The 17,500-nt window shown below is 37.7% G+C and overlaps 1 protein-coding gene across 1 annotated transcript in view; it reads left to right on the top strand.

Moving 5' to 3' along the window:
• PPP2R3B (protein phosphatase 2 regulatory subunit B''beta) overlaps nt 1-17,500 on the top strand; it is a gene marked incomplete at its 3' end in the record, with an annotated part of 52,981 nt that overhangs the window by 17,779 nt on the left and 17,702 nt on the right. Inside the window, exons 3-5 of the mRNA XM_082337840.1 lie at nt 14,406-14,591; nt 16,375-16,478; nt 17,039-17,141. Of these exons, the coding sequence (XP_082193966.1) occupies nt 14,406-14,591; nt 16,375-16,478; nt 17,039-17,141 (393 nt within the window). The remainder of the gene's footprint in view (nt 1-14,405; nt 14,592-16,374; nt 16,479-17,038; nt 17,142-17,500) is intronic.

The raw sequence follows: 17,500 nt of genomic DNA, 5'->3' as shown, positions 1-17,500 counted from the left end.
AGGCTGTAACTTTACTAGCTCAAACATAATATGTTAAAAGGTGTTTTCATACTTACATGGTGATCCTGAATTCCTTTAGATTATGTTTATTTTGGACTTTGTACTTGGGTGAGATCAGTTGTTGCTACATGGTTCACACGTGTGCCTCTGCTGTTTTGTAGCAGTGAGTTAAATCCACCATTTTAAAGTGAGCTCATAATTGAGAATCGAAGCATTTGAAACATACAATTAGAAGGAAAACTACTTAGAGTAAATGTTCAAAGAGATTATCTTCTGCGAGGGGGAGAAGCATACAACTATTTTATTGGAGAAACTGAATGTTGGTATTTCCTCAAACACATTAACTTTAAGGCATTTGGTGGTATGTGAAAGCATTCACTTTGTCCTTACCTCACCCTCACTTCTAATTCATGTACTAAAGGTATATCAGTGATGGTATGTGTGACTTTTTTTACCCTTTTTTTAATTGAGTAAAGTTTAACAGTTGAATAAAAATTATATTATCTTAGAATTTCTGGCTTTTAAAATCATTCTAAAAATAGCCTGCTACTTAATTTTGAATTCAGTGCACTAGTGTCCCTTGCAAGTGACCTTCAAGAGAGGGCCATAGAGCCCTATGACCCTAAAAATGCATTAGCCTTCTGCTGTCTACGTTATTTCAGATTTGTTTCAGCTGAGCTATATAAGCAATGTTTATTTCTTTGTGCAAAGCAGAATGCAAGTGCTGACCCTGCTGTTTTATGCTATTCAGCATAAACTTGTGAATGAAAGGATTTTACGACTTGAATCTTTTGTGCTGGAGACAGAGAAAGGAAACTTGTTGACTAGAGACAGCAGGAAAAGAAAATACTATCTTAACTGATACTGCTACTTTTCGGTAATTAATATTTAGGCACTCAGAGCATGAGGCAAGTTTAGTCTAGTCATGGCATCCTGTTGTAAACAAACACACTATTACCTTGTGTGGTGCCCCTTAACTTGATCTGTCTTTCATTGAATGATAGTTGGATCACTTGCACTTTTACAGGGCTTTTTTATATTGAGCTAGAAAACATCTCAATGTAGTATGGTAATGCATATCTGCTAGCAACTAAGTACTTTAGAAGACAGCTTGTCTAATCTGTAGGGTTTTTTCTGTTTTAGCATGCTGCTGGCTATAAACTTACGATGCAGAACTGAACAAATATTCTTCACTTTTAACCAGACTTGCACTTCTTGAGTAAATGGCAATTGTAGAATAATGTTAAACCACTCAATTATATTACAGACAAAATTCTGTAGGCAAAACAGACTTAATAGCAGTATAAAACTAAAATCTGATGTTTGTCTTTGCTCAGTTTGATACGAAATACTTTATCCGAGGTTCCTTTTTTAAATGGCACTTCACTTCAACTTCAGGATTTTGAGGAGACCTTTCTGAAAGTATCTTAAAAATCCAAAATGTGAGTGCTGATAGCTGTTGGTATAGAAGATGATGGACATTCTTTACCTGACACTTCATGTTAATGTTAATTTCAAGTTGTCTTCATGGGTTAGGTGCATTTCAAAGAATAGCTATTCATCATCTACATAATCATTTAAGAAATTTCATATTGAAATTAAAGACTGCTTAGAGCTTTTGTAGAATAACTTGAAGTTTTTTTCTCATTTCAGTTGCTAAGCTTCATTGCCATTGGAGTTTACAACCTCCTATACCACTGTAATATTGGCTTTCGGACAGAACAGTTCATGAATATGATGTAAAATTAGAATGCTAAAATCAAGCAGAAATGGAAGCCAATCTGTTTTTTTATACTTTTACTACACTCTTACAATTTTTCATGTCCATGCAGTTTCCATAACTTCTTAAACAAATGGCAGATTCTCCTGAAGAGATTTAGTGCTACTAAAGCTAACCTCTTAAAACAAAAAAAACGAGTAATGGTGGTGGATGAGAACATGTGGCTCAACATCTGCTCTGAGGTGGGTCGGAGTGACTGGGTCTCGCACAGGTTCTAGGAATGCGAAGGCAGTGGCTTTTTGCATAGAGCCATGTCAGTAATCTGTGTAAGTAATCCCCTGCGTTTTGGAAGGGGTGGTCATCGGAGCATAGCAAATCAAGTTTCACGAAAATCTTTAAATAGACAACCAGTAGTGAGGTGGGTGGCTCTGGAAAGTGGTGGAGCAGGCTGTTGCTCAGTGGTTGCATTTATTAATGGAAATTGATGAAACTGATCAAAATAGGGCTTTCTGGAAAGATCACTTTCTCAAAAGGAAGATAAAACAATACACAACTGTTGAAATGCTCTCTGTTACTTTGGGGACCTGAATTTTTGAATAGATAACTCTGCATAAAACTCAATAAAACCTCAGTGTATCTTCTCCTGGTCTTGCTTTGTAAGAAAGATCTTTCTTAGGTAATTTAACACCTGTGGAGTATAGTGAACTGGAAGTGCAGCACTTGAAGAGGCACCGTGTCGGTCTTGCTCATCAATTTCTTTGAAACTTTGGAGGGAGAAGAAACTATCACCATGTCAAATGTAGTAGCAACTTAAAGATGTGAACTGAAAGGCTTATTACCTGCTGATAGCTGAGCACAGTGTTTTAGCCAGCAGCTGGTGACATCCCTACCTGTCAGAGCTGGAATATAAGCAGTGTCATTACCCAGGCTGTGTGAGGAAAATATGTCTGAAGTTGGAAACAAAATTATAGCAGAATAAAATACATCTGTGTACAGTGACATGCTTGTACCCATATAACTCAGTGTTAGCTAAACTAGGAAAATAAGTATTTTTTGCTATTTAGAGGCCACACCACCTTGTAGAACAGTTGAGTTCTAACTTTAAAACTAGACTTTTGTAAAGTCAAATACATTTGTGCTGAATGTGATGATTTAAAAAAAAGGAGGGGGGGGGGGGGGGGGGGGGGAAGCTGGCCTAAATCTTGAACTAATCCTCTGAATGTCAGTGCCAGAACTGAGTGCTGGTGTATTTTCTGATACTTTTAATGCATCATGCCTTTATCTGCTGTTACTGCTTGGTGATTCTTGTAGTTGTATGTGTCCCACCTCAGTGTGGAAATGGAGAACTGCTAGTTCCATGACCACCTGTTAATGATACTAAATGCTGCTTACACATGCTATTTATGTCAGCTGTATGAGAACTATTTCTTCAACTTCTGCAGTGCCTCACAAGATTGACTTTCCTTCTGAGTGAAGTAAGTTTAGACATTAGTGCCTCTCGATCGCTTTTGCACTCCTCTGTGACAAAAATGCTGCATCCATGCTTGTGGCATGTTCAAGATGGCAATGAACACAGAGCTTGTAGGTGCTAATGTGCGCTGGGCTGGTGTGTGGTTGTGCTGTAGTGCACTGATTCTTCCAGTCATGAAGATAACATTCCCATTTCTGAGGTAAAATGAACTTTAAAAAGTTTAAGTGAGGCAGTTAGTTTTACAACTATAGTCACAGAAGTAGGTTGTGTAATGATTAGAGGTCTCTGGCAGGCCAGCTTTCCTATTAACATCAGTTTTCTAATTTAACATCATTTGGAGACCTTTTAACACCAGAGAGGGAGGACCTGATATCCATTTTTACATAATGGTTTTACATCAGGCACACAAATGTTTTTTTGAAGAACAAAACCCAAGTGTTTGCAGGGGCGGGGGGGATAGACATCTCATTCCAGCTGTAGCTAATTGTTACACTTGATGCTTGTTTGCTGATAGAATGCCAATTTTCTGGAGTAGATGCCAACATTTAAAATAGAAGAAAATATCTAAGCTGCCTGCTGAGGCTGGCCAGTTAAGACGAGAGGTTTTCCACCAATGGTCTGTTGCTAATGGTTTGCCAGGTCTTAAGCTCTAGCCTCTTGAAGCTGTAAGCAAACTGGTAGTTTTTTACCACTTCTGCAGCAGACTCCTGGTTCAAGCTTAAAATGTGTTGGCTGCCCTGTGGTAGCAGCTTGTTTACCTGCTCGTGGCTGGTAATAAAGGTATGCAAATGTGTACTGTTTCTGTAGACAAGCCAATATGGTGCAAGTTTGTTGCAGCTTACTTTTCTTACATGCATGATTTAAGAGTCTAGATGTCAGTTCCCTCTGCAGCTGTTTTTTGACTCAACAATTCAGACATGGAAGAGCTCCGATTTATTTATTTTTCCCTTGGAATAAAAGTTTCACTAGCATTTTCTCCATTTTAACATACTTCCCATACCTTTGTAATCACTAATGCTCCCAATAGTAGATGTTCTATGACTGTTAACAGTGGTACTTTGTGTGCTAGAATGCCTGAAACAGTTTGGCAGCTCTTCATATAAAATATCCTTCAATTTTTACAGGGTAAGAGGGATACGAGATTGTTTTCACAATTGTCCAAATCGGAATTTGTTGGGGCATTGCTAGACAAGAAGTTGACAGAATACTTGCTCCAACTGTTGGCTCTGCAGCACAGTAACAAGGCTGAGCTTGTTGATATTTTCCTTGTTTGAGTGGATTTTTCCTAAGCTCAGTCACATTGAGTGATTGAAACTTGTTGTAAACATGGAAGGATGAGAAGCTATTGCAGAGTTTAAGAATTAAGTGGATGTCTGTCTTAGCCCTATTTGTTACTTTTGATGTTGAACTGATGGCCTGTCCTGACAAGGGCTGTTTTCTGTAGACAAATGTTACAATTGCCTCAGGTGTAACTGGCTGTCAGTTTTTTCCCCATTAAAATGATGCTTAGGCTGTCATGACTCCTTTGCAGGTAGTGAGTCCCAGTGTGGTCCATTGGCTGTGTACAATCAAAATGGTCATGTACTAGGAGGCTCTTACCAGCTTGTCTCCTGAAAACAGTTGGGGTAACAATATACCGGTGAAGAGTAGGAGCACTGATTTAACCTAGAATCACAGTATTTTCTGAGAAAGCTGCAACTATGACAAACTGGATAGTGACTGGGATACTTGATTTGACATAATGCATAAAATGGAGGCTGTTTAACAACAGCTCACAGCCAGTGACTAATATTTTTCACTGCTTCTGTCTTACCACAAAATGTAGAAGTTGCCTTTCACAGGGTAGATTATTCTGAAGAATCTTCCTTTTTTTCCATTTTATAATATGTACCTTTTTCCTTTCGTAAATTAGCAGAGCATATGTAGGGGCCAAAGTATTTTCACTGGTCAGCCACAGCAAACTGTTAGAGGATCCTACCTCTAAAGCCTTTGGTAAAAGTTTTGCCAGCAAATGAAGCAAATTACTGATGGACATGCATGTAATATACAAAGGTCTCTTGAGCTCATGGCTTTGGGGGAGAGGTAACAACTCCTTCCTTCTTCCATTCCATCCCCAGCCCAGGGCATTTCTGAATAAATCATTGAACTCTTTCTAACTGCGTAACTGGAACTTTCTTGATGCTGAAGCTCTATGTGCCTGTACAAAAAATCAAACATATGCAGCCATGTTTGGAGGTGTTTCTACAGCAATAATATATTTGCAATAGCATCCTCCAGTTCCCAGCACGACTGCATGGTTTGTCTATGTCAGCTATACCAAACTGCAAATTGGGAGAATCCTGGTATTTCCAAATTCGGAGTTGTAGAACTTGGGTAAGAGATCTGTTAGTGCAGCATATATATCACTGAAAGTGAGGAGATTGGGAAGTGCATGCTGTAATGGTTAGGTATCACGCAGAAAAGTGATGCTAATTTATCTCAGATGGAGAGTTCAGTCTTCACTGAACTAGCAAAAACTAGTTTTTGACCATTTAAAATTTTGCCAGTGTTTGTTTATCGCATGCCACTTTTGTATGTGTGCATGTAATATGACTTGTCTGTGGTGACCGTTCACACATGCTTTTAGTTGAATGCATTTTTAGTTTTAATGTGCAAGATGGTGTGTCTGGAATGTATTTCATAGTTTCAGGTGGAAGCTTTTCCTGGATGCCACTACCTACCGTCTCCTCCTACATGAGAGCTAACACACTATCCCAAATAGGTTTGTATAGATGGTCCAAAGTTTGCATGCTCTGCTGAAATACTGAGGCTTCGGTGGCTTTCTCTTGAGGCTCATTTTGGCTGTTTAAATATGGCTTGGTTAAATTAAAGGGGAAAAGAGTTACTGATAGTTGTGCCACTATCAAAAACTTTTGAAAGAATTCTTTAAGCTTTAGTAAGACTTTCAATACTATCTAGTGATGGCCCTTACCATAGCAGTTTCACTGAAACTGCTGGGATGCTTCTTTTCCTAGCTATCATGCAACTAAGAGTAATTAGCTGAACTACTTCTTACTCTGCTGCCTTGAGACTTAAGGGGAGAAATTAGCTTCAGGTAGCAAACAACTAACAAAATCTTTTTTTTGCCTCAAAATCAGAGGTTACCATACAAACAGTATTTCAGTGAAAAAATAGAGCTGAATTCTAGTTTGTTATTAAGCTGAACTTTCCAACATTGAATTGTAAAATGAATGTAGCTTCTTATCCCTGCCACTCGGTAGCTGGGGATACTCTAGAAGGATTGATATTTTGCTGTTGAAGTTGATGTTTGCTCTCAACATGGGCCACATTACTAGTGAGTTACTGCACTAAAGGTACAGTAGAATTTGATACCGAGTGATTAAAAAAACAAAGACCATGCAAACCAGCTAACTCTTCTGAGCTTTCTATTTGTAGTTTGGTCGCCAGTTGCCAAACCAGGAAGAGATTTGCCCGACTCGGGACGTCAGTTGACGAAGAGGGAACAGATTAGTTAGATTTGCCATTTGCTTTATTGCAACTTACAGTAACATTGCACTATGAACTTCTGAACACAATGAGTTTGACATACAGTTAAACCAAATATGCAAAAGGTTTCCATCCTTAGAGCTGTTCTTATATGCTTACAGCAAGTAAGAAATTGAATATATTTTTAGGCCACGGCACTCTAGTTCTAACTCCATCATATTCCTCTGAGTACTTCTGCAAGTTGTTGTGCAAGTCTAGGGTCTTCCTTAGACTTCATTTTTACTGTTGTAACATGAAGGATCCTAGACTCATAACTGCTCTAAACCTCAGTGAATCTCTCTTGATTTGCTCATGGAATTGCTACTTGCTGGAACATGTCAATCCCAGAAACTCAGGGTACTTTAATTCTGCCAAAATGGAACAGAGCAGTGTATGGCTCCATGTCTAGAGTAAGGTCAGTTTAGCATTGAGGATTATCATTTCCATTGAATCACAAGACCAAATGACCATAGGCTTTTGTACAGAAATAGACTTGAGAGTAAACTGCCAAGAACATGCATAAATGAGATGAGAACGATAGCAGTCAATCTGTGTAAAACTGAGATGAGCGCGCAACCTGGCGCGCAGGCAGGAGACTCCCAACATGTTTGTCTGGTCGGAAGCTGAAGGTGAACACGGTATCGCTAACTGGAACACAGACTGCATTCGGAGGGTTGCTGAACCCTGTTCCCTTGTGTTAATTCAGGTGACCACTATGTATAAAATCAAACAGTGTAGTTTGAAGTACTTTTTTTTCTTCTAATAGTATATGGCTAGAACTTTATGGAAAAGTGTATTAATTTTTCTATTTCCTCCCCCTCATTGTAGCACAAATTTTAAGTGACTACAAACCAAACTGGATTGGAGAACTGATCTGAGTTAAGGTTAAAGCAAACTAGTCTAAAACTGCATCAGGGTTAAAATTAATAGATGTTTATCTCTTACTGTGGAAAGGAAAGAGGAGCATGTATGATAAAATTAGTCTCTATAGCACATCCAAAAACAGCTGCCAGACCGTGACTGAAGGATAGCAAACTGAAGTCCAGGACAGGAGGAAGCAAGTGGGACTAAAATGTTTGTTGGCAGAGGAAAGACTTATGCATATATACCCCAACACCTGGTTTTAGCATAGGTTCATTCTCTGTAGGTGTCTCCCTGAACCTAATCATTCACATATGTCTTAACCTTCTGACCAAGTTAGGCAAGATGAATCACAATCTTAGCATGGTTTTAAGCCTAATGTAAGCTTATTTCAAACAATACTGCCACAGTATTCCTCTAATCTTCCTTATGTTAGCATCAGAACCATGTTGCTTCTAAGTGGAATCAACTGTGTGAGATTGGATGAGGACAAATAGGTTTTTTTAACTTTACTTTTTAGCTGTCTTGGTGACCTGAGGCAATTCACCATACTGCTTCACTATCACTAGTACTGACACATGGGTCAGTAAAGTCCGTAGGCAGGAGTGGGGCAAGATGCGGGTGTACTGTGGTGTAGCTTGCCTTCTGCTGTGCTGTGAAACTTCATTATTAAGCTTTCAGATAAAATTACTGTTTTCAAGCTATTTTTCAGGGCAATAGCTAGATTTTAGAGAAATCTAGTTTGGAAAAAAATTAATTTTGAAGGCTTTAAATTGTCAAAGGATCATCTTCCACAGAGGAAAAAATACCATTAAGTGTGTCAAGCTGAATGGGAAGTGATACAGTCGGTGAACTCTTGCATTAATAAATCTGTCTTTTTAGTTTGGCTAGAAAGAGGCTAATGAAGAGCATACAGAGAACAAGGAGAAAACATCACTTCTTTAACTTAGATAATTGGAAATATGAATGTCTGCCACAAGGTCAAGAGAGCTGGTGTTACAGAAGAGATGTTTCTCTGGGCTTGTCCTTAGGGAAGTTCTGGTAGTAAGCTTACTTTACCTATCCTGAAACAGATTTTTGAAGGCACTTTAACATGAGGTCTTGGAACAGATTTTTCTAATTTAATGTCTTTTCCTTCTAAATGAGACTGAACCCTTTTCTAGACAACAGTAGCATAAATTTTTTATCTGGTGTTTTCAAGATTTCAATTCTATAAAACTACTGATCATGTCACTTCCTTATCTAGAGGGAAATGTCAAGTTTCACAGTGCAATCAGATAGTAAGTTAAAGCAGAAATATTCTTGAGACTTTATTGGTCAGACTTGGACTGATGGCTAATAAAAAGAACAGAGACAGGAAGGCTGATCAGGTACTCCTTTTGAGCCTGCTTACTGATAACATTTTCTTACATTCACAATTACCATTTAGCTTTGATAGACTGTAGTACACCTTGTATTCTCTAAGAATTTACTGAGTTTAATAAAGGAGAGACTTTTAATTTAAAAAAAATAGCATAGCATAAGCTTAGAATTTTCAAGTTCATGTGCTATTGGGTCTCTGTGTTGACTTCCACTTTCTATTGTATATCAGGGAACTTTACGCAGTGTCTGCTTTTGTTGTTGGGTGGTTTATAAGCATTGTACGTGGGTGTTTGCAGGGATATTAGGATTTAAAAGGCTGAATAGCATGCCTCTGCAGAAAATCCTCTTAGCTTATTATGCACTGCTTTTTACCCAGGTAACATTAGCATAAAGTATGATATGTAAGAATAGAAGACCCAGTCTACTGAAGAGCTAGATTAACTTATGCATTGCACATTTGAGAAGTATTGCAACATTCCTTTTTTTTTAATTCCCTAGTTAAAAATAGTAAGGATTTGAACCAAACATTTACCTATTTGGTAGGTTAAAATCTCTTTATAGTATTTTCAATATTTAATGCCACTTTTTGTTTGGGATTGTGGTGTACCATTTCTTAATAAAAACTTAATGTGAAGTTGGCCATAAATGTGAGGTAGAATTTTTTTGGGTCCTATTGTCTTGACCCTGTTGTATGTATTCCATTGACTCTTTTCTAATATGGACATCCTTATGGAAATTCATATCAAATAATACAGCAAGAGCTGAACACTAACTCTGTAAATGTTTTAAATTTTTTTTTTTTAGAGAAACCGGCATAACAAATGTTGGTGTCTGTCAGATACTAGAAAGCATCAGCATTTCTGAATGAAGTTATCTTTTTCTCTAGTCATGTCAAAACAATGCAAGTATCAAATCAGTTCAATGAGCTTGTGCCTTAATCAGTAAGGTGTCTAAAATATATTACATTCATCAACTTATTTATCTTGTTTCCTTTTCCAGTCCTTTTTAAGTGAGGTTTCACTCACTTACGTTTGAATCCACATATTCAACCCTTTTGTGGGGTTCAGTACTTCTGGGTGGTAGTCTCTATGTGCAGATGTAGATCTAGACTTGACTGAGTATACAGTCTTAAAATATCTGGGAACAAGCAGCCCCTTCTTTTTTATTTCAGAAATACAACCTGTTGAAGAACTCCATCGTAGTGTCAGCTCTTTCTTTCAGTTGAGAGAGAGGGAAAAGGGCACCTCATTTTAAAATCCCTGCTGTCTTCATTTTTGCTTAGAACCAAGTAAACTGCCGAGTGCAACTCATCTGTTGGTAGATATAAGAAGACTAGCAGTAAGACTGAACCTCTGTCTTTGGAGTGAGGTGTATCCATATTCTCTGGTATTTACTAACGTATTACTATATTGTAATTATAATAATGGTTTTATTTTCCATTCACTGGCAACAGCTGGAAAAGTGTCTGGAGAGTTGCAAAGTAAAATGGGAAAATTTCCCTTTGAACAGTGACCCCATTAGGATATAAATTTCCACTTCTTCCTCCGTAAAAGTCAAGGCAGATAAGTGTTGGATAACTGGGAACAGTCCTTATGGTTGTATATGTCAGGAATGAAAACTGGCTATATATTAAAGGTTTTCTTGAATTCTCTTATAGACGAATCTTACATAAGTTTGTTTACAAACAAGGAATTTTCAAGGAATCCTCACTTCCCATCTTTTATGTAAGATTTAAACTGCAGTGGCAACTTTACAATACAATTATAGATTCTGGACTTTACGCATATTTATTGCAAAGGTTAATGCGCCATTCGGTCCTGACACTGCAGCCCACATCTGCTTGTATGAGTTTACAAGCTTATACAGCTGTTATCCTTACCTCCAAGCATGTTATTTTTTTTTTTGTGCTATTTCTTGGCAAGTTACAGTGAAAATCTTCACTTACCAAACCAGTCTCTTTTTCATCAATTTAGCTTACTGGTACCAGTATTAAAGGTTTTAACTTAAAGCCATAAAAAAATGTAGATCACTTTCTAAATGTCAAATTGACCACTGAAATGGAATAGTTGCGTAAAAAGAATAATGGACTATTGCTTCAGATTTTCAGTTCAAAGATTCGATGTTAGCAGACTTCTAGCAGTTCTTGTTAATGAAGAAATTCCCAGGTTAAAGTTCTAATTCATTTTAGAACAGCTTAATCTCACACAATTAGTGCATTTTAATTGCCCTGAAATAACAGAACTGACTCTCTTCATCAGCTGTACAATGTGTGCATCTACAGAAGTAACTAGCCGAAATTACAAAAGCAGCGGAGCTATCCGAGCCCCTTTTAGTATCATGCGTTTCTTCATTAGAGCGCATGCAGCAGAGCAGCCTCAGTTGTACAAGGAGCCTTTTGGTTGTTGGATGGGATTCAGGCTGAGAGAAGAGAGGAATCCCTGGGCCTTCTTGGGAAGGTGAGGAAAGAGAGGAGATGTAATACTAACTTTATAGTGCATTAATTGGAGCTGATAGTTTTGGATGACCTGTTTCTTTCTTTGGTACAGGCTCTTATCCCTGTGTTGACTGACATTAACAGTACAATTCAGTTGTCCAACTGCAAACTGCTAGTGGCATTTAAGAAGCATTAGCGTGCTCAGAACGTCTGCGCAGCAGATACAGAGCGAGAGCTGGGCTCTGAGCTGGCTGCTGGATACCACGTGGAATATTCAAGGGCATTTTGGGTTGTGCCCTAGATGGTATTCTCACTAGATGCCTATATGTAGGCACCAAATAAATCTGTCAGAAATGATTGGGAAGTGATCATACACTTTCTAATGCAAATGAAGCATTTTTATAGTTTCTTCTTTCACTGACTTTGAGAAACCAGCATGTAGAAATAGGCAACATCTTTCAATATAGGGAGAGTTATTTTGTCTTGCAGTGAGATGTTTGTATTCTATACTTGGTTTTAGAGTTGAATAAATATAGTCTTACAGATTAAATATTATATATTTTTACACTAAGCATGCTGAATTCAAAGTCATGCTTAAACATAACATTTTTATCTTACAAAAATCTTTTTTTTTTTTTTTTTTACCTATATGTCTGTCTTCAGAATCAGTTGCTTAACTTCTTCCTCATAATGATGGTCTGGAACGTGTTTACAACAGATAAAAAGATGAAAAATAAATAAATAAAAACCCTTTATTGTGTAACTCTTAAATAACACCCAAGGAAGTTACATGTACCAGCATAAGTCTTGCTATAAATCCTGAACTGAGATCTCCACATGCATTTAAGAACAGGTTTTAACCAGGGCTAATGGAAATCATTTATGGTGTACTCTGAGGTATCTGTAGTAAATTAGTAGTTTCTGAGAAAATATAAACTTTCTGATGAAAAAGTAGTTCTGTTGATAGTCTTTCTTCTTTTCTTGGGACCTTTTCCAATGTAGCCTTCCCTCTGCCCCTACCTTTCCTTTTAAAAGAAACTTTTTTCTACTCTGAGGCTCTAAATTTTCCTAGCTGTGGATTTTAAAAATGCCTTGTCTGTCTGTACTAGGTTTTCCTGAAATACTGATTTACCTCATGTTACCCGAAAGGTTCAGGGGATGTTAGTAGTCCATAATTGACATCTACCCTTTTCTCAGCTGAGGCAGACCTCATGGGGCATCTCTGAAGAACTGGAACACCGGCTGCTTCCGTGGCAATTTGAGCAGCTCATGTGGGAGTGGCTGATCTTGGAAATGGGGAAAAGGGGGAATAAAATAAAATAACCTTAGCATTTGGAATGAGTATAAGAGTTTGATTCTGTTAAGTAAAAGATGGTTTGATTGTCAGTGCTCAAAAACATGCTAGCTATTGGGTTGTGTGGTACCAGTCCATGGAACAGGTCTTTAGTCTGGTTTTGCATAGGGTACCTGCCTAGGGCTCTACTGAAGTGCTGATGCTGGGTTTCTAGGAGGAGAGAAGGTGTTAATCCAATTGTATACGTTATTTGTAGTGCTGGTGGTAATGTTACTTGGAGAATAAAATGTTGCTCTCTTCATTCTTCCCAAAAGTTTGAAAGTCTACAGTTGGAAGGGATTTTTGATGCCCAGTGGCACTCTTGTTCTGAGCTCATGCCTCATTACCTGGACCACTAAACTAATGACAAGGTATCAAAAGTTGTAATTTACAGGATTCTTAGAAAATGAGACATTGACTTTAGGTGTCACAGACTTAAGGTACCTTTTTCTTCTATGAAATAAAACTTGTAACTCAGTTGAGGTAATTCTGCAGCTGTGAACAAGAATGCTGGCCCAAATGCAGAGGAGGGGAAAGAAAGGTTAATTCAGGCTTTTTTTAGCATGTGTAGCATTCCAGTGAAGGCTCGTGGGTTGGAACCCTGTAAATTAAATCTGCTGTCCATAAGCACCTAGTTCTTTCACTGACTTAAGAAAGGATTTTGATTGTGGTAGAAAGGCTGGGTGTCTTTATGGGCACTTTGACAAAGGTGACAGATAAGGAGTAAAATGAGGGTTGGAGTTTTGGGTATTTTGGGGGGAGGGGTTGGTTTTTTTCTGCCAATTCTGGGTGGAAATGAAAGATGGAATTCAGGATATTGAACATATGTAACACTAGGATGAGCCGCCTTATAGTATTAACCATTGTTTTTACATTTGAACAGTTGTCTTGGGATGAAAGACTTAACGTTTAATTGCTAATTTTGAGTTGCCACATAACTCTATTGTTACTTTGCTTGTTATCTTTGTTTCTCTGTCTTATTGGACTTTCTTTTGGAAACTAAGTACAAGGTAAATTCTTCTTTACTGAAGCTAAATGCATTTAAATAAATAAGTTACAGGTCATCTATTTTTATTAGTAGTACAGTATATCACAAATTCTTGAGAAACAGATTTCTAAGCTCTCATGCCATAATTGTGTCTAGTTTAAAAAAAAAAAATCCCTCTGCAGGAATCATTTACTTCATAAAGTCACACATTTTTTAGCATCAAAAAAACCCCACAACCATCTTCACTGTAACTAAATTAAACAGGTTGGTGGTTTGTAAGAAAGTTGTCATGCTTATTTCAAAAGTTTGAAGCTGTAAAACTAGAAGTATTTCAAAAGCAAATTCTTTCATGACCTGTCTGTTAAGCTAAAAGTTGAAGTTTTTTCTTCTGAAACTGATGATATAACCCGAGTTATTTCAGAAGTCTCAAGAAGCTGTCTGGTGTATTAATCTTGAAATTTGATATGTTGAAGACTGAAGTTGTTTTTATTAAATTTTTAACATCCTAGAAATCTTTCTAAATGAGTTTTTGGAAATACTCATGAATGTTTCCAATGTGCTCTTATTCTTAAATAGCTTATTCAGCCTATCATCAGAAATCTTTCTGAAGGTGTGTTGTAACATATAATACCAAGAGATTCAAGTCATCTGAGGGTGACTGTTATACCTGATTTCACTGTACCTGACTGTCAAATGTGTATATCTATTTAGGTTCAGACAAAGAAGGAAGAAACTTTGCCGCCATCACTTAGTCAAAACATTCCAACTTTCTATTTTCCTCGAGGATGTCCTAAGGAAAAAGTGAATATAGATGCTGTGATTGCCAAAATTGAGAGAACTTTCTCTGAGTTTCCAAATGAGAGGGCAACATTAGAAGACATGGGGAAGGTTGCAAAGGTGAGAACTTGCTGGCTGTCTGCTTTTAGTACTGTACACCTATGGAAAGGAAACATGAGTTCTATGTGCTGTGTTTTCTTGCATTATGTGTTTTCATCTCCTACAAGGTAGTACCAGTAAGACATCATATTCAACATTGTTGATAGCACAGTTATGTGTGGAAATCTTTGTGGTAACTATGTCTCAAATGGCCCTACATTTTGCTTACAAAAAGAAAGAAACATTAAAACAAAACTTGACCTGTGGTTTTTTTTTTAGTTGCGTAAACAGCCAAATACTGAAGGGCACGTTGTATGTTCTGCATTTTGTATTGACCACCAGACTTAAGGCAAAAACACTGTTAATACACATTTTGTTTTCAGGCACCCACACTGGTTTTTTTTTTTTCTCCTTTGGCAGTGTCATGTACCTCCGTTGTAAAGACACTGAAAGACAGAATGGTTTGGTAACTTGAGATTATAGCCCTCTAGTTATTATTGAAGAGCTAATTTAGAGTTATGGTAGAGTGACAAAATACTAGGCTTAGAAAGCAGCAAATATTTTTAACTTTGGTGTAATGGACAATAAGCTGGTTAAATTAAACTTAAATTGCCATTGTGTTATATTGAATCACTGCTTGAAATATCACTGCAAGTCATGGTTTTGGTAATGACTCTCAGGTTCTCATCCCTGTTGCTGTCACTCTGTATTTAAAGTCCAGGGTCTAGAAAACAGAAAAAAAGACTTTTCACAAGAGCAGGACTGGGGGTTCAGAAACTCCTTGTTTGCCTCACTGGAAGTGTTTAACTGCTAAGCTGAACGACAGTATTCCCGCCTTCCACGGCTCTCTTCCACATAGAAGTGGGGAGAGGCAGAAGAGACCCTTCCCTCTCAGCAAGAAAGGTGGAAGGGTCCAGTCACCTACAGTTCAGTGATGAAAGGCACCCTCCTGAAGCACACGCAAAAGCCTCTCAGTCTGAGGACAGTATTCATCAAACTCACTTTTTCTTAATTTTTTTTTAAAGTACTGGTTAAACTATCGCATGAGAAGTAACTGTCCTTTTGCTCCAGTGACCTTATACATCTTGTGGTATTCACAACCTTATTTGAGATCCACATGAGATTCTCAGAGGTGCCAGCATGTCTGACTACTCCAAGTCATAGTCAATTTTAGGTGGGAGATGGGTACTTCGCTGTTACAACTGAGGAAGCTTGGAGCAGACGGAGAAGCAGCACTGTAGGTATATGTGGGAGCATCGAAGTCGTGAAGGTGTAACTGTTGGGTATTCTGAAGCAAGATACTGCTGCTCAGGGCAGGCTAGCCTACTACTTCAAATTGGATAGATGATGTGCATGCGTGTGGAACAATGCAGATGAGTTGAGCCATCCTTTGAGCCAGACAAATGTAAACTTGCTCCAGTTCAGAAGCTGTATAACTGTGCTGTCTTGAGCTCAGCTTAAAGATACCCAGCCCTTTAGCGCAGCTTGTTAGCATGGACTCTGTTCAGCTGCTTGGAGCGTGGACAGAGCAGGCATGTGACTGCATTCATCTGTTAGGAATGCTGCAAGTTGCCCTATGTTTTGCTTTCCACGTTTGGATTTTAGCCTAAAGCAGTTGCTTAAAATTAATTATTTTGGAGAGTGCAGTTTGTTTCAGAAACAGTTTAAAAAAAAAAAAAAAATCTGTACCTTAATGTTTTCTTCTTCAGACTTGTAAAATTTAATTTTTGAAAGATTTATAAATGAGGGAGTAACCCTCAGATAAGCAATCCATGAACTGACTTGATGTATACTTTAATTCTAGGCTTGTGAATGCCCACTTTACTGGAAAGGTCCTTTGTTTTATTGTGCTGGAGGTGAACGAACAGGATACGTGTCAGTTCATAAATTCATTGCAATGTGGCGGAAGTAAGTAGATTACTTTTTTTTAGAAGTACTGTATTTTTTAATTGAAATGTGATATTTTAAGCTCTGAATGAGTTTCAGTCTGTAAAGGGGAATAAAACGCTTTCCCATAATCAAGCATTGACAGCAAACTTCCACCTGGGAAAATGTAAGTAAATCATCACTTTAACATAAACAAGCAAATAAATCTTTATTTACAGTGTTTATAGATTTTTAAACTGTTTGGTAAATGACTGGCTGTTTATGGGAAAAGTGAAAACCATGGCCCTAACTTGCCGATGCCATTTCTGGACAAAATGCTTTTTCTTTCTAGTTCTTCCAGTTCTAACTGAAAAATGTCCTTTCATGTAATCAATAACATGGTGTACCCACCTCCTTTAACGTAAATGTATGAGACAGTACTGCTTTGATAAGTTCACTTGGAGTGTACTTTGACATTTGTAATTAGCTTTTGAATTAAATGTTGTGGTTGCAGTTTCATAGGCCTTGCTCTAGGATGCCCGTACAAGGTAGCATCAGCAATTTTCTGTGTAGAGTATTAAATGGAAATATTTACATTTCAGAATACTTCAGACCTGCTATGATGATGCTGCAAAGTTTGTTCATCTTCTAATGAACCCTGGATGCAACTACTTGGTGCAAGAAGACTTCATTCCTTTTTTACAAGTAAATTGCAACTGAAACTAGTTCTGGAAACACAACAAAATGATGAGTTGGCAAAGCCCTGATTTTTTTTGTGGAGCTAAATATACTTTTTCGTGGTCTTCATTAAAGTTTATTGATAATATTTAGTGTAACTCACTTTGTACTGTCCACCGAGATGTTAGTGAGTGACTTATTTAGTTAATCATTTTATATAAGGTGAGGTCTTTTTTAAGAGCTACAGTAAGATGCATGGATTTAAAATTGCTTGCAGGAATAGCACATGTATCAGAGAATCCTTACAGTTTAGAAAAGCAGTTGAAGTTATTTAAGTCAAGGAGGCCCTTTGATGGGCAATGGAAAAGTGGCATATGAATTAAGAC

This window comes from Platalea leucorodia (assembly GCF_965183815.1).
Source record: "Platalea leucorodia genome assembly, chromosome: 2".
Lineage (NCBI taxonomy): Eukaryota > Metazoa > Chordata > Aves > Pelecaniformes > Threskiornithidae > Platalea > Platalea leucorodia.
Note: the sequence above shows the minus strand (reverse complement) of the source record. Positions and strands in the feature narration are given on the sequence as shown.